The sequence below is a fragment of the Rhinolophus hipposideros genome (assembly GCF_964194185.1).
Source record: "Rhinolophus hipposideros genome assembly, chromosome: 1".
Lineage (NCBI taxonomy): Eukaryota > Metazoa > Chordata > Mammalia > Chiroptera > Rhinolophidae > Rhinolophus > Rhinolophus hipposideros.
The window spans coordinates 100,953,551-100,972,159 of record NC_138047.1 but is presented as its reverse complement, the minus strand read 5'-3'; the positions used below and the strand labels follow the sequence as shown (position 1 = coordinate 100,972,159).

Below are 18,609 nucleotides of genomic sequence, written 5' to 3'. Positions count from 1 at the left end.
AAACCCTAGTTTTTTTATGTGAATGAAAAACCCAATGTATCAGTTCATCGGAAGAATGGGATTCTTTTTGATTTACACAACCAGGTCTGAAGAGACAGCACTAGAGCCTCAGAGCAACTGACCACCGTCGTTTATGGAAAAGGTTTGGCCTGAGAAGATAACAAGGAAATACATAAAAGGACGGCTGTAAGATGTGTTTTTATTTTCAATGGCCACAGGCTTTGGAAGTAGCTACTTCATTATGGCAAAGTATTATTTAATTACCATGGATTTTTCTTTTCCCTTAAAGCATAGGAATTTGTATGTTCTTGAATTACCTAAAAGTAACACTAAGCCTTGACATACAAACAACCGCTACCACCACCACCACCAACAACAACAAAACAAAGCAGCAGAGAAAAGGCTTTTTCTGCAGTGCTCAGACTTGTATCTCTAGAAATGGATTGTGTATCCATCTGATCTATAAGATTATGTAAATGTTTTGCATCTCCAAATGAAGTGTGACATGGACAGATTAAACTGTCATGCAAGTGATCGTTCCTTTCCACACAGCAAAACTCTCTTCCCAGCACAGACTTCTGCATACAGTGGGGATATTCTTTGTCTCTGAATGACAACCTTCCTCTCAACTGTTAAAAAGCAACAAAGAGAAAGTCCAACTCCTACCCCACATGCCTACTGTTAAAGTCAGTACCATAAAAGCAGTGGCATTTGATGATTCATTTTATATAGCCATTTCCTTTGCCTTTGGTTTTATGTATCATTGTGGGCACCAGAGAGATTAATCTGTACCAACAACATCAAGGAATACTTTAAATAATAAACATTTTCCATTTGTTCTTTCAGCAATATTGTGCACATCTTCAGTGTTATAAATTAGGTTTTTGTACTTCACCCTGATAATTCAACTTGTCTTAACTATAAAGAGAGGGTTGTCATTTGTGTTTCCAACTAAAAGACATAGCTGCTATCGTTAATATTATAAATTAACTTCACATTGAGTCTTAGTCAAAATTCATTGAACTAGTGTTCATTAAAATAAGCTTCTGTTTGTCAGATTCTATGACTAAATATTTGGTTTTATTAGCTTTTCTACTTGGGAGAAGACATAAGGGATTGTCTGTAGTGTTCCAGAAAGGTCTTTGCCTAAAGGGAGTACTCCATGTCAATTATCCAAGCATGGGAAGGACATTGGTGCAGAACGGGTAGAAGGGGGTTGATTCTCTATCTCTTCTCTTTTTCATTTCAAATCCTTCACAGGGCCTTGAATTCTGCCTGAAAGATTAATCTAATCCTTATCCTCCCCTCCCCTGCGTTTCTTATTCTCTCTTTCACAACCAAATTCTGGCTTACTTGCTGAATGACTAATCCTTATCTTTAAACCTAAATTTTTAATTACCTACCTAATCACAGAACTTCTTAGAATTTGGGGAAACAACCTTTAAACTCCAAATTCCCTAATTTCATTTACATTTTGTATGTTCCTTAAAGCTTACGGTGAGCTGACTTATGGTTGGTTAGATTTTACTCCTGCCCTGTTTGTTCACATTGAATTTAGCTTTATAAAGTGTTTAATTTTAGTAACATATAGAATTTATTTAGTAATGAATGGTATTATGATGATGATTGAGATTCTAGAGGGTCCTTGGATAAACCAGAGTGTATCTCTCAATCTGACGAATAACAATGGGAGAATGTTCTTTTAGCTGTAGAAGACTTTTTGTACAAAAACCAAAGTTCTCATGTAGCAACCTGAGTTTAACAGGCAGCCAAACCTCTGTTCCTCTTAGTTTTGAGTCTCTCTCATGCTTGACTGTACTCCATATCACATGCACATAACTTAGAACAGCATTCACCAATAGTCTAGCCATGTCACGAGCAAAAAAGATTATCTCACAACCCTGAAAATGTTTAAGATGTGAGAAATCAGCTCCAAGTTCGAGAAAAAAGTTTTTAATGATTATCCTTCCATACACAGAGAAGAACAAGCCACATTACTCATCACCCCATACCTTGGTAAACATGGGCTTCCCGTGTTGGGTGACCATAGCGCACTGGTCACAGTCCACCGTTATGGATGAGTTGTGGTACGACTCTTTCGAGTGTTTGAGAATGTAATACAGGTCAGTCACCCCTCCTTCAAATACAGTGCTAAAGTAACGGGGAATGAGGGTCCTGCCGATAGCTGGGAGAGAAACACAGAGAAACAAAAATTAATGACAATACCTAGCTGGTCCAACACACCCCACACCATTGCCAGACACTCAACCAGATACAAATCATCTCAAGAAACGAGACCAAGAGGCAAATTTCTCTTTACAAACAGCCATTTTGGATTATAGTTAATAAAATAAAATCCCCAACTATTCAGAAAAATTTGTACAGTCATCTCTCCCGATTTTGTGTCCATTGAAAGTCAATAATGAAAAGACTAGTATTTTCAAAAGAATGGAGTCAAACACATTGACTACTTTGGACCTCAGGTACGTTCTCTAAGTGAACATATTTTCAAAAAATAAAACACATCCAACCTACTTGGTTGGATTTTTCAATGGATTGTTTACAGGCCAGTTATCTAATCATGTTTTACTAGCAGTGGTAGTCATAATAATATAAATTTTGATAATGTAATGCTCTGTAGTGTGTGAAGTATTTTGGTATTCTCTCATGAGATATTTAGAACAACTCTAAGAATGTAGGGAACTGAGATCCATAAAGATTATTATGGGGGCCGTCCCGGTGGCTCAGGCGGTTAGAGCTCCGTGTTCCTAACTCCGAAGGCTGCCGGTTCGATTCCCACATGGGCCAGGGGGCTCTCAACCACAAGGTTGCCAGTTCAATTCCTCAACTCCCGCAAGGGATGGTGGGCAGCGCCCCCTGCAACTAAGATTGAACAAGGCACCTTGAGCTGAGCTGCCGCTGAGCTCCGGGATGGCTCAGTTGGTTGGAGTGCATCCTCTCAACTACAAGGTTGCTGGTTGGACTCCCGCAAGGGATGGTGGGCTGTGCCCCCTGCAACTAGAAAACGGCAACTGGACCTAGAGCTGAGCTGCGCCCTCAGTCAACAACTTGAAGCTGAATACACACTGTTCCCCAATAAAGTCCTGTTCCCCTTCCCCAATAAAATCTAAAAAAAAAAAAAAAAAAAGATTATTATGGGGGAAAAAAGAGAAAGGTTATTGGGAATGTTTCAAAGTCACATAAATTGTGAGTAGATAACTGGGGTCTCTAACTCCAAATCTGCAAACACCCAAACACTAACTCTTTCCAACACTATGTCTCAAACTGCTTCAATGAATGGAAACCTTTGAAAAATGAACCGTATCTGCGTATACAAAGAGATCCATGCCTATGTAAATGTAAATACTGACGATTCTGTCTGCTTCTGAACTTGGACTGGATATCTTTGCAGAATAAAAGGCCCATTTTAAGAGAACTTCATACGTCCCACTTAATCTAAATTGGTCTCCTTCATTCCATGTGTTCTGGCCTGCCCCATTTTAGTTTGAGTGATTGGTAAGTAGCTAGGTCTTTCTGATATATGACGCTTAGCAGAGATTTTAAATCCTCTTACACTGAAAATCCCAACTCATAATATTAGGAATTTTGCCTGTGTGCAGATTTTGAGGCAAAGTACTAAAGCACTATCAAGAGATCTGAGGTTTTTTTAATAAATCTCTTACAGTCACTACATAATACCTCCTGAAAGACAAAAATGATATTTAAAACAAATACATTACCAAAGAGAACTTTAGTAGGAAAGATCATGCAGTCTTCATCTGAATGTCTTAAAACATTTAATTTCATTTTAAAAGAATCCATGTTAATTTATTTTGAATAGACCTGTATCTTTTTTGTACATGGATTCGGGAAAAAAAAATTAACTATAAAAGAACAGCCTGCCAAACTGTTTTCTGAAACAATCTCTAAAGAATCCCGATGTGAATGACTGGTCTTTGAATAATTTATATAGTTGTTATTGCTTTATATTTACTGTAGTAAAAATCAATCAACAAGTGTGTTATAAGTATTCCAAGATCTCTGGCAATTCCATCTTAAATTATCTTATACACACATTTCCTAAATCCTGCCTAATCTCTTATAGTGCATACTCAGTCACGAAATAAAAAATTCAAATAAGAGTAAATTGAGTCCACCATATCCTTAAATGTATGCATGGTTGATGTTATAAAGAAAACTTTGTTAATGCGAAAAAACTTACTGTACTTTGCTAAACAGAAAATTAATTTAATGCATTTCAAAGATTCAAACTTGAAACTACCTACCATAAAACAGCTCTAATAATATGACATTTGGGGATCAGAACTGTGGAGAGTAAATACAAACCATAAAAATGTGGATGTCGGGTGCAAATATTTCACCACAATATCCAAGGAACTGTCATATGAAAAAGGTCACTGCAAATAAACACCACTGGATTAGCCACATTACACTCTATTCCTCATGAATCCTGCAATCTAATTCCTTTGTAGTAGTGTTTGCTATATATTATCATCATTTTCATTCATAGTATAAGAAAAATTGAATGGAAAAAAGTTTGTGATTCCTTATCTTTAAACCTAAATTTTTAATTACCTCTGCAACTACAGAAAGTGTATAAACTATATGGTAAATGTACTTTGAGGGAAATGCAACTTTGCTTCGTTGAGTACTTTCTAGCATGCTAGGAAATGGATGTTACGATACCTGACGTTTGCTTTCAACCCTTTTCCTTGGTGGGACTGCCCCTACCCTTCCCCATGGTCCTGTCTTGGACCATCACCCACAAAGCTCCGCTATCCGGGGTGGATATTCTGCTGGCCTGAGTGAAGCACGATGATGGTCTTCACATCCCAGTGTATTAGTGTCCTCTCCTCAAATATGGGCTGGGCCCAGTGATCTTCTTGAATCAGTAGAATGTGGCACAAGTGAGCCTGTGTCAGTTTTGGGCTAAATCTAAAGAAGGACTAGAAGTTTCTACTTTGTGCTTGGCCGGGAGTCATTTGCTAAATACAAAGTCCAACTATTCTAAGAAGGCCATAGCATGAGAAGCCAACCTAGCCATGGGAAGCAGTCCCGTGAAGAAGAACTGCATCTTCCAGCCAACAACTCCAGCTAAGCTTCCAACCAACAGCCAGCACCAACGTATGTGAGTGAGGCCATCTTGGAAGTGAATCCTTGAGCTCCAACTGCACTGCCTCAAGCTGATGTCACATGGAGCAGAGACGAGTTCTCTCCCATATGCTTTGCTCAAATTCCAGAACTATGAGTAAATAAATGTTTGTATTTTAAGCCAACACGTTTTGGAGCGTTTTTAAATGTAGCAATGAATAATCATAGCACCATTTCAAACCCCTAGGCTACAAACATGGGCAAATTAGTATTCTTTCCTGAAAGAAAGAGGGCAGTTTTGTAACTAAAAACGTGTGAATCGTAGAAATACAGAAGCTTGCATACAGAGGAAAGCAGATCAGAGAGACAGAGAGTCTTTGTAGACTGATTGGGGCCTTCATCTCCAGCCCTCAGAGGTCCCACTTATGTGAGACGTGTCTGCCCCATCTCTTTTTATAAATTTTTAATTTTTAAAATTTTTGTTTGAGTGAATTGGTATTAGCTTCCTGTTATTTGCAAACAGAGGGATCCTGATTAATGCGGTACTGTTCCAGTGTGGAACGGAGTAGCAAACACAGATATAAAATAAGGAGGAAGCGATGAGAATGAGAATCCGCCAAAGATATCTGAGTTTCTCTTTGTGCAACATACTGTGCCAGAAGCTGAAAGGGATAAAAAGGAGTGTCAGAGATTGTGTTCGTTTTCTACTGTCACTGCAACAAACTATCACAAACTTAGTGGCTTAAACTCTATTTATCTTCTTATCCATAGTTCTGACAACCTGACGTGGATCTTGCTGGGCTAAAATCAAGCTGTCAGGAGGGCTACATTCCTTTCTAGAGGCTCAAGAGGAGAATCAGTTTTCTGCTTTTTCTAGTATCTAGAGGCTTCCATCATTCCTCACCTGTGGCCCCTTCGCCAATTTTCAAAATCAGCAGTGGTGATGGAATCCTTATTGGGCACCACTGTCACTTCTTCTGCCTTCTCTTCCATTTTTAAGGCCCCCTGTGACTGCACTGAACCCACCCAAATAATCCAGTATAATCACCTATCTCAAGATCCTTAACATAATCAGATCTGCAAAATTTCTTTGTGGATATGTAAGGTAACATATCCACAGGTATCAGCAATTAGGACTGGACATCTCTGAGGGACCACTCTTTTTCCAAACAGAATATCTTTGCCAAAGAGCTTCAAGGGAGAATAGTTAAAAATATAACACACACACACACACACACACACTATACAGATAATGTACAGTGAATGTAGTCAGACAGATTACTGGGGGGGAAAAACACATATGCTTGAGGAAATCATCCTACAGCTCATTGATTTCTTCTGTAAACATTCACTGAACCCAGAGTAGGTGCAAAGCTCATTGGTAGGTGCTAGAAACAGAGATAGATTTTTGCCCCTGCCTTTTAAACACATTTCTAACATGAGAGTTAACAAGTATCTAAGTATCTATAACACAATGTGATAATAAAGTTAAAAAAATGAACTTGGGATTTTGAACTCATTGCCTGTTTCTTCTAAATCCTGAGTTCAATGTACAATTGTATTATTTTTGAAGCACTGAGAAGATTAAACTGTCCTTTTAATTCAGTAAATCGTGCAACCACCCTGCACAGCCTAATATAAATGACTTTAAATCAGTGAATATTTCAGATTTAGCTTCGGTGATTCCCTAACTCATCCGCCACACAAAATCTGAATTCATTTACATTTGATACTGTCACATTCATATGTTAGACTTACACTTTGCATTTATACTTTAATTCTTGGAATTAAAAGTAATTTAAATATCGATATACATAAATCTACATTGTGCTTCCACGAAAAGAACTACATCTTTCAAATATTTTTGAAGAGAGATTAAGACTATAGTAGATTATAAAAGAGATTCCATTGTTCCAACACATTTAGGTCAAAGTTCCAAAAGCTGGGAAGTATGGTGAGCAAGAGAGCCCAGGAAAAATTTCTGTGATGCTCAGTGAGTGGAATATGGTATATATTATTTATCTATGTATTTATGAAAGATAAAAGAAAATTGCAGATTAAATTATTCAGGAGCCTGAAATGTATATAAAGAATGTGTAAATGATAGTCTACCTTGTAGGTAAACATTAGTCCAGAAGTAGCTAAAATTTTATTCATAGCTAATTTGGATGTTGAGCTCTGAATTCTGGTTCCTTGGGAAGTTTTTCATTGCTTTGTTTTGTTCCCAACTACTGACCCTCACTCCCCAGAAGTTCTTACTATTGGAGTAGGTAAACTGACAGTACTCTGGGGGCAGGATCTGGCTTCCATCTTTTCTTATAGGTGTTACTTGTAATGTCAGGGTTTGTACAGGATCCTTACAGGTATTAGCAGATTTTTTCCCCATTTAGAAAACAAATGGTATACATTGGGAACTCTTAGTCACTGAGAAGATATAAATTATTATGCATCTGCTTCATTTCATTTCACTTCTGTGCATCTCTATATCATTATGAAATGCTTTTCTTAAACGCTTAAGAATGTTTATAGGTAATTCACATGAAAGAAATTCCAAGTAGAAAATAATCATATGGGGAAATGTTCAAACCAGTAATCAAAGCATAAATTAAAATAATCATAAAAAGATTAAAACATAAACTTGGTGAAGTTGTGGTGAAACAGGAATACTCAAATACTTCCACGGAAATCAATGTAGCAATTACTCCTTATCTTGAGAATCTGCAAATCTGATAGTTTATTAGGTGTAACTCTAATCTCTTTGTAAATACTCTTGCTGAACTGTAATTCTAATGTTCAGATTTTAAAGTTCTTCAAGTCCTTTAAAAAACATTGTCTAATACTAAGACCTTTGACTTGGGATCGTGATACACTATTCTAAACTCCTGTACTTTCTATCTTTCAGAGACAGTTCACTTCAAAAATACAAAAGAGGTTGAGAACCCTGATTAAAATGTGGAATAACAGGAAGGTTTCTAACTAAGTTTATTAGTACCTCTTATTACTTGACAATTATTTAACTAATGATTTTCCTCCTCACTGAAAAGAGAACACCAGAGCCACACACTTCTGTTTTTAATTTGGTGAAGCTAATTATAATAAAATTGATTACTATGATAAAAACAAACACTTTGTAAAACACGATAATAGATAAATTGGTTGTCTGAATCTAAGTTGTTTTATGTAGTTGTTCTCAAGCTTTAGGACCTCAGAAATCCAAAAGGAAATTTCACCACTGAGGAACTTAATAAACACAAAGATTCATAAAGAGTCATTAAATTTTAGACTTATCTGTATTCAGAAATCAATGAATGTATTATGCTAACATGTAAATGGAGATGCTCTTTGCAGTGAAATAAACACTACTGATGATTTCATTTATGGTAAATAATTATCATAATTAGCCACAACAATGGAAATAAAACATGCTCGAACTTTGATGGGGGTGATACAGCTCAAGGCAGATTTGTCTTGTTGAAGGGAAAGCAAGTCAAATCAACTTTACTTTCATAAATTCACCTCATTTTTATTGTAACCTACCATTTCTTTTTTTCTCAACCAAAGCATTGCACTGAAATATCCTCTCTGATGACCTCTTTTGCTATGTCAAAGATTCATTCATTGCTATATGCCTACTAAGTACCTACTCTGGGCACTGTTCCAGTGCTGGAGATAAACAGCAGACAAGTGGGGAGACTGTAAATCAACTTGGTAGCAAGAGAAGGCAGGCTAGTTCAGACTCCCCAGGCTGGAGGCTGGAGTGAGGCAGTGATGATGGAGCTGATTTCTGACTGAACGAGGGGCCCCTGTGAAGATCTGGGAGTGGAGAGGTCCAGGCCCAGAAACCACCAACGGCAAAGGCTCTAAGACAGAAACGACTTTGAATTGAATGAGTTTGGTGTGTCCCAGTATGAGAAAGACGGCAATGTGGCAAGAGCACAGTCACAGAGCGAGATGATAAATGAGCTCAGGAAAAGAGGTGAAGCCAGAGTTTGTAGCACTTTCCAGGCCATGACAAAGGGCCTACATTTGATTTAGTGCAATGAGATGGCATCTGAAGGTTTGAGCCAATGATATGTTCTGATGAACCTAGTCTAGTCTTCTTTAATAGTATATTATGCATCTGTGAACAGGGTCCCAAAACTCCACAAAATTGTCTGATCCTCCCAGAAATCTACTAGATATTTTTTTCTTTCATTTTCTACCCACCAAATTTCTAATAACTTGACTAACACTTCCGCCACATCACCTTGCACGAGGTGCTGGAGAAACAACTATGACCAAGGTAGACCCCATCCTGCTTTAGGGAGCTTCTGATCAAGCTATTCTTAGAGCTATTAATTCATTGATTAAGGACAAGAGAGATATGTGCCATCACTCCATCTGTTTCTCCACTGTTTGACACAATAAGGACCCAATACATATTGGATAAATGAGTCCATGCAATCTATGAATGGATTTCTAGTTCCAAGTTGTAGGAACTTACGTGTAAGCCTGGCTCATTTCACCTCATTCAACCAGTGCTTTGGCATATTTAGACAATTTTGGATCGCGATTCTGTCAGTCATACCACAGGCTATTTTCATGATGGGCAAAATTTCTTTTCCCCTCTTCCAAGATACTGACAATAATATTATGCAGAGGAGGTCCACAATCATGGCCAGACTCTTACATGAATCAACACCCTTGGGTATGAAACTGAAATCCTTTACGGACTTCTAGCATAAGTCCATGTTCTAGTTACTGATGCCTCATCAGCATGGCACAGGGTCAAGGGGAAAGAGCGAGGAGTTAGAGAAAGATCTAAGTGAAAGGATGAATGGACATCAGTCAGGCACAGAGGACCAGTGGGAAAAGAGTGGTCCAGGCTGAGGGAACAAAAGCATGTGTTAGGGAGTATGGTGCATTTCTTATGACATGGGCTGCTATCTTGACCAGATTTTATATATTTATACCTTAGAGGGTCTTGTCTGGATGAGCTCCCGTATTAAGTAGAGCTCTCTCACTCTCTTTATGACAGTGCAATAGTTTTTAGTTATCCAAACCTTATAATGTAGTTCACATCTGGTAGATTTATCTCTGCCCTCTGTATTATCTTTATTTCGACTACTATACTTATTTTTCAAGATGAACCTTAAGATAATATTTTCAAATTCCAAAAAAAAAAAAAATTGAAAGAGGTTGATTTAAATTAAGTTTAATTTACTAAGAAAGAGTTTATATTTTTAAGATGCTCAATCTTCCCGTTCAAAAACATGAAATGTTTGTTCATTTGTTTAAGTTTTTACTACTACCTCAAAAGGATTCTGCAGATTTTTTATATAGATACCTAACATTTCTGGTGAAGACAATTCTTGCATATTTCAGTTATGCTTAACATATTTTTAAATTATATTTCTATTTGAAACCCACTTAATTAATGTTTTATTAATTTTAATAGTTTTTTGGAAAATATAGAAAAGTTTTCTAGATGAAGAAATCTATCACTCCCAAACACTGATTTTTTTTTTTTTTTTTTTTTTACTTCTTTCCAATATATTTATAGCATTAATTTCTCACCTTGTTGCAATGTTTAGACTAGAACTTCCGGGGGGGAAAAAGATTAAATAATGTGGTAAATTACAGACTTTTTTTCCCTGACATTATTTTAGAATATGCCTCCAAGATTAAGGAAGTACTACATGTTGATTTGATATCATATTACTGATCGTGGATGGAATGAAAAGCAAATAATTTTTAATCTGTTTTTTATGATTTTTTTCTTTTTTATCCTGATGGATGTTTAATTTGATCAAATGCCTTTTCAATAACTATTAATTTTCCAATTTTCTTTAGAAAGCTATCTCTTATATTTTCAATTACTGAGCAATTTTTGTATTCAGTATGAACATTACTCTCTTTTGTAATACACGCGCATTTTGTATAAAATTTTTCATAAATTCAACTTATGAATTCATTAATTCATTTAACAATATCCATGAAACCAGTGCTTTATATGAGTACTGGTAATAAATTAAAATGACAGAGTCAGAGAAGACCCAAGTTGAGTCCAATGATACCTATAGTGGTTTCTAATCCCAATGGGTTTTTGAAGATCTCAAAATGCACCCCTTAGCCAGTTCTGCATTAAAAAAAAATTTGTTGAAAAAAACAACACATTTCTAGCAAGATTTGAGTAGGAATGATCTCAACTTATGGTAATACTGATTAGCTCTTGATTAGTGATTATGAACAGCACTTAACATAGGTGGAAAAAATATTATACAAAATACTAACAATTATTTAATAAATGTAATTAAGTTATGCAGGATTGTATTCCACACTCTCATTTTGTAGAAGAGAAATAAAACTGCATAGCTACCTAGAGCCATAATGGAATAAAGTAGACCACTTTTTGTTTTAAATCAACCAATATTGGTTGATTTCTGTGCTCAAATTTAATTTTATTAGTTTTTAAATTACATAAACAATACATGTGCAAAAAATTAATGCATTACTGTCACAGAGACTCACTAATTGTTCACTAGATCTGATTTCTTTTTCTAGTCATGGAACTAGATTTCATCTCCTAAACTCCTTTCCAGTTGGGTGCTACCATGTAATGGAGTTGTAATCACTGCTGAATGGACATTTCTTTGGTTTTTACTTTTTCAACCAAGTAGGCACCAAGACGAAAAATCCGACTTTCAGACATGATGAGTAAAATCATTCTATGTGTAACTGGCGTGTTTTTTCTGACCTCTGACAGCCAGATATTGAAGACCCAGCAGAGGACTCCATACGCCTCTCCTCCTCCAACGAACTAAAGACCAAGAAATGGGAGGAGCCTGGTTTCCTGAATTACCACCAGGAAGATAGGTGCCACATATTGGGAAACCCCTTTGGACTTTGGAGCAAAATACACCTTTCTATTGTGTTAAGCCACTTAAACATTGAGGTTTAAGCAGCGAGAGTTAACTAATACAATTAATTACTAAGAAGTCTAATGTTCCCCTGACCACTCTGTACCCACCAATGGCAGAGCCTTCACTCTTTTTTAGGACACCTTTGTTATCAGCATGCTATGTAGACTTTTAGATTTTTAAATTAAACATTTATCTCCATATAAATATCCCCAAAGAAAAACCTTATTATCTTCTGTGAGTGCCTTTTGTTTTGTTTTACATAACAATTATCATATGAACTGTATCTATATGGAACTTGTCTTTTTTCACTCAGGAATATATTTTTGAGCTCTGAGGCTAATTCACTTCTTTTAATTGCTGCACCACATTCCAGAATATGGCTGTTTCACTCATTATTTAGACATTCCCATGTTGAGGGACGTATAGCTTGTTTTCAGTATTTGCCAATAGGATAGTCCCTGAAAAAGGAAAAAACATTTATTTAACTAGGTACCAGTAATCGCCCTTTAAAGTGTGTGACTAATTTACTCTCTCATCAGCCCCGATAGCACCGTGTTTCCCCCAAAATAAGACCAGGTCTTATATTAATTTTTGCTCCAAAAGACTCATTAGGGCTTATGTTCAGGGGATGTCATCCTGAAAAACCATGCTAGGGCTTATGTTTCCGGTTAGGTCTTATTTTGGGGGAAACACGCTATGTTTTACCTACCACTTTACCAGCACTGAATACTGTCAAGTGCTACAGTTTCTATCATTTACATCATACAGTGGGTCCCTCACAGAGTGTAGCCTTCAGGTACTCAGAGCTTTACCTACAGGGAGACAATACAGTGAAGTAATTAATCACAGACACCCTGCTCATGTGGTTATTCCTCCAAGAGAATCACCCACATTTGACGTTTTCAGATGGTTTACAGTTTTCTGAAGTTGTTTACCCAAAACCCATTCACTTGACTAAAGAAAAAAAGAAACTGTTCCACTCTAGAAAAGAGAAAATTCTATTCCTTGATTTGTTAATGGTGCCAAACTTCAAGAACTCTGATGAAATTATTTCAATATGATTTATTGGGCCTTCTCAAACTCAAAGCCAGGGGAACACCACAAGCCATTCAATTGTGTGTTTTAATATGAGCACAATTTAACTGGGTTAGAGAAATGTTGCCAGAGAAACAGAAATACGTGTGTGATTTCAAACTTAATGGAAACCAGGACTCAGCACCATAGCATTGCCAAGAGTGGTGTAGAGATGATTTGCTCTCTGTAGAGAGAGGCAGACTTGGGGAAATGGGACGGCCCCCAGGGCTGGGCATTATACAACAAGTTCCCTCTCAGGTGTTAAGTGGTCACTGAAATAGAAGCTAATAAAACATGACCCTTCAGAGTGAAAGGTTTACAGAATTAAAATAATAAACTGACTGTCCCCACAACTCTCTGTCAATTCCACCTCAACCTCCCCCACTTTCTCAATATTCCCTGTACTGCGTCCTTCAAAACCTTTGCTCACACAGCAACCTTCACCTGGGGTGTCCTAGTCCCACCTCTTTTGTTTCATCCCAAGTCTCACGCATCCTCAGATCTCAGCTGCAGCACCGTCCCCAATAGCTGAGCAGCATGCTTTGTCTTCGAGTTCTCCATTTCTCTTTTCTGCACTCAAAGTGATTATAAACTTGTGTGGTGCACTGCCAGTTCCAGATCCGTGTACTGGTTATGCCACTGACTTGCTTTGTGACCTGGATTAATGCTCTTTCAACCCCAGTTTCTTCATCTGTTGAACGGGCATGGAATAGTCACTCACTCGATGGGCAGTTATGTGTATTAGTAAAATCACGCAGGCAAAGGACTTACACAGAGCCTGATGCTGCTAAGACTTAATTTGTGTCATTACTCCCATAACACTCTGTATATGCACCAACTACCCCACATACCCCACTGTACTGTAATCGCCAATTTTATTGTCTTCCCTTCAGTGACTGTAGTTCCCTGAAGGCAGAGAACATTTCTCGATGATTTCAGTATCACAGCGCATTCGTGATGTAAATAGCTACTTAAGAGATGTTTGGCAAATGGATGAACGCGACTTGGCATATCTATTTAGACAGCCTGCCAACCTCAAACCGGTTATGCGTGCATGCGGGTTTCTAACGGAGAGACTCAGAGGTAAAGACACTTTTACAGTTCAGGGCAGGGGAACCAAAACCACAAGAAGAAGAAAATATGGTTTTAGGGGCCCCATACCTGGAATTTTCCTATCTGAATGCTCTAGTTCAGATAATTTAGGATTACAGACTGTTCATTTTGAAAGTTTTGTCCTGGGATTAAAGTTCATTTTGAGTTTTCCAAATAAAAGAAGCATCTCATCTGAAAGTACTTAATTTGAAGGGGCTTCTCCCTTATTGTATCTGTGTGCACAATTCATAAATATCCAAACTCCATAAACAAAACATGCTTCTTAAGAAAGACAGACTCCATTTGCATGCCAAGTCAGAATTCCAGAGGCACTTTATAAGGAAGTAGAAATCCTTGGAAACGAGAACTAGTAAAAGAGGGTCAGCTTCACATTCCACAATAGTCCCCTGGGGTTGTGCTTCTGACCCTTACACTGTCTGCAAGAAAAGGAGAAGGGTTCTGACAGTGAATTAAATGGTGCACAGGCTTTCTCACAGCAGGACTCAATCAACCAACTGCACCCACTCGAGTTTGATACAAATGTGTGGGCACTAGTTGTTGGATGGTGACATTTTATGTGCAGATTTTCAGAAAATCCCCAGGGTTTAGGCAAGGGGAGGCGGCCTTTGGGCATTCTGTGGCTTCCGAAAGAGTGTGACTTGTGTGAGCCTTGACAGCCGGACCAGTGCTTGCATGTACTTGGTAACATCCCTGGTGGGTTGGACGGCATAAACAACCCCTCCCTTTTCACAACGACCTGATAGCCCCTTCTCCGAAGCTGCCCCATCTCTTTTCAATGAGAAGACTGTGACTCCATTCCCCAAGATGAAATGACATTTCCGGCCTCTGTCTGCACTTGACTGGCACCAGGAGGAGAGGTGACGCTCTTATTGGGCGACGAGGAGCAGCAGACATCTACTAGACCATATGAAGTGGGAGCAAGTTTACTGCATCTGGATGGACATGGCTGTGGCCTTTCTCTGGCTCCCTTCTTTCTCCTCTGTCATTATGAAGAACTGATAAGAAGGTCTAGGGATCCTCCTGGCCTGGCTCCTCCCAGGCCCCACCAGGCTTCACCTCCTCCCAGGACGTGGCTGTGGGTTCAAGAGCATGGACCTGGGAGCCACCCTGCCTGGGCTTGAATCCCAGCTCTGTCCCATAGCAGCTGTGTGACCTTGGGCAAGTTACTTAATCATTCTGGCCTCAGGTTTTCCATCTGTCAAATGAGGATGAGAACAATGCTAGCCTCATAGGGATGTTGTACAGAGTGCCTAAAATCATCCATGAAATGCTCTAAGCTCTGGTTAGACTTTATCCTTGCACCCTAATTCAGTTTTCTTCACAACATTCATCACTACTCATAGTATGTAATATTTCTATATTTTATCTGCTCTCCCACAAGAATACAAGATCCGAGAATGGAGGAACTATTCCCAGTTATATTCTCAGAACCAAGGGCAACGTAGAGCATGCAGTAGGCACCTAATAAATGTTTGCAGAAGGGCTGGACTTTGCATTGGTGCATATAAATACACTGATAATCATTATTTTATTATTTTATCATTATTATTATTAGCATGACATAATAACTAAATAGTATAGAAAATACCTGGGTATTGAGCATGTGTTCAATACATATTGAATAATAGCTAGAAAGGAAGGAAGGAAGGAAAGAAGGAAAAGAAAAAAAGAAGAAAGGGAGAGAGGAAGGGAGAGAAGGAGAGAAGAAAAGAAGGAAGGAAGGAGGGAAGAAAAGAAGATGGAGGACAAATGGAAGGAAGGAAAGAAGGATAGGCATATTCCGAAACAGAGGTGCTGGGAGGAGAATCAACTTAATGTTTGGGGAGGCAGTGAGGGGAAAGGGTGATCAGTGTTAGGAGAGTGAGAAGATGGGCCAGGACACCATAAATCCTTGGCCAAACACCTCGCAGTGAATGAAGCTTGTAGGTCAACGAGACAAGGCCACCAGGGGACATCTTGTTTGGTGGGAATGATTCGGTGCCGCACTGCAGCTGTGTGACTGCCTCACTGCAGCTGTGTTACTGGTGCATTACAGCTGTGTGACTGCCTTACTGCAGCTGTGTGACTGCCTCACTGCAGCTGTGTGACTGCCGCGCTGCAGCTGTGTGACTGCCGCATTAGAGCTGTGTGACTGCCGCACTGGAGCTGTGTGACTGCCGCACTGCAGCTGTGTGACTGCCGCATTAGAGCTGTGTGACTGCCGCACTGCAGCTGTGTGACTGCCGCATTAGAGCTGTGTGACTGCCGCATTAGAGCTGTGTGACTGCCGCACTGCAGCTCTGTGACTGCCGCACTGCAGCTGTGTGACTGCTATATTAGAGCTGTGTGACTGCCGCACTGCAGCTCTGTGACTGCCGCACTGCAGCTCTGTGACTGCCTCACTGCAGCTCTGTGACTGCCTCACTGCAGCTCTGTGACTGCCTCACTGCAGCTCTGTGACTGCCTCACTGCAGCTCTGTGACTGCTGCACTGCAGCTGTGTGACTGCCTCAGTGCAGCTGTGTGACTGCCGCACTGCAGCTCTGTGACTGCCGCACTGCAGCTCTGTGACTGCCTCACTGCAGCTCTGTGACTGCCGCACTGCAGGTCTGTGACTGCCTCACTGCAGCTCTGTGACTGCCGCACTGCAGCTGTGTGACTGCCTCACTGCAGCTCTGTGACTGCCTCACTGCAGCTCTGTGACTGCCGCACTGCAGCTCTGTGACTGCCTCACTGCAGCTTTGTGACTGCCACACTGCAGCTCTGTGACTGCCTCACTGCAGCTGTGTGACTGCCTCACTGCAGCTGTGTGACTGCTGCACTGCAGCTGTGTGACTGCCTCAGTGCAGCTGTGTGACTGCCGCACTGCAGCTGTGTGACTGCCGCACTGCAGCTCTGTGACTGCCGCACTGCAGCTCTGTGACTGCCGCACTGCAGCTCTGTGACTGCCTCACTGCAGCTCTGTGACTGCCGCACTGCAGCTGTGTGACTGCTATATTAGAGCTGTGTGACTGCTGCACTGGGGATCTGCTGCATCTTCTGCTCCAGAGATGGCGCCTTTTGCTATTTCCCAGGACTACAGAATCAGAGATGGCAGACCTCGGCTGCTTGCTCAGGTAAAAGGTCCCCAGGCTTTCCCCTAAGGTGAGCTGGTGCTGCTGTTCTTCCTCTTACTCACAAGGTGGTTAGAGAAGAATCGGCCTGGGGTAGCATAAGAAACACGGGCTGTGGAATCGGGTAACAGGGCCCAATCCCACTCTGCCACGGTTTACGACAGTGCACAAGAACACATCCACTTGTTCTTTTCATCTGCAACCACCCCACCTCAATACACATTAATTCACATTCAATACACATTACGATATACCTAGGTGGTTGGTCATGTGCTAGCTACATGGGGATGATGTTACTTTCTTTCCAGATGATCTGGAGGATTAACTGAAATAGGAAAAGTACACTGAGGGTCTAGCCAGGGTCTCGGGACACAACAACGGTGCTCCATCGACTCGACCAGCTAGGGATGCAGAGCTGGGGCTTTGCATACAGCAGGTACTCAATAACTGCTTCCTGAGGGTAAGAACAAAGGCAGAAATGTAGACACCACATCAAGGAGCATATAAACCTTGTCTACATCCTACTGTCTACACAGAAAAACAAGGTTATTCGAAGCACTTTCATAAAGGAACTTGCAAGATGGCTGCCTTAGAGCATTCAGAGAAAGCACTGCATGGCCTCACAGAACGCTTTCTCCCTTTCTAGCAGACCCGGGGCTCACTTCCTCGACCAGGCTGCAGTTCCCAACCTGTCCAAGATTCCAAGGATTAAAAACAGCAGGGCAGGGTGATCTAAGTACATTTCTCTTGCCTGTCTATTATTACTTTCTCCAATCTTTGAAAAGTCTATGTAGTATTTTTTTTGGAGTTTTCAGTTGAGTGACTGCTAATTTGTAACTTGTTACATGAATAACATCTCTTCAAAATTCTCTCTCCCTCCTTCTCTCTCCCCTCTCCTCCCTCCCTCTCTCTTTTTCCCCCCTTTTCTCCCAAGGCTTTTGTTTCCAGAATTTCAGCCCCTCCTCAGCGTGAACACTTTGGCAGTATGGGTTTATGGCTACCGTAAAAAAGAAAAGTTTGAAAGGCAAAGCCAGAGACGTGATCCCCAGCTTTATAACAAACTCCTGTCAAAACATAACAAACCACAGCCAGACATGAGCTGCAGTGACAGAATGCAAGCCCATAAAGATGATGGAGATCAGACGGGACAGGCACTTTATAGAAACAAACACCTTCCTTGCAAACAGATAGAGAGAGAAAAACACTGAAAAACCCTTCCTGGGGTTAAAAAAAAAAAAAAAATTGTCGGAAGAAATAAGGACAAAAACATAAAATTCAAATGACAGCCCAGTCCAAGGAGATAAACCCAAGGCAGAC

General features: G+C 39.9%; 1 protein-coding gene across 14 annotated transcripts in view; it reads right to left on the bottom strand.

The window, feature by feature from the left end:
* LDB2 (LIM domain binding 2) overlaps positions 1-18,609 on the bottom strand; it is a 347,866-nt gene that overhangs the window by 69,165 nt on the left and 260,092 nt on the right. For all 14 annotated transcript variants that reach the window (XM_081048382.1, XM_081048375.1, XM_081048385.1 and 11 more), the window contains exon 3: positions 2,013-2,185. In XM_081048382.1, the coding sequence (XP_080904508.1) occupies positions 2,013-2,185 (173 nt within the window). The remainder of the gene's footprint in view (positions 1-2,012; positions 2,186-18,609) is intronic.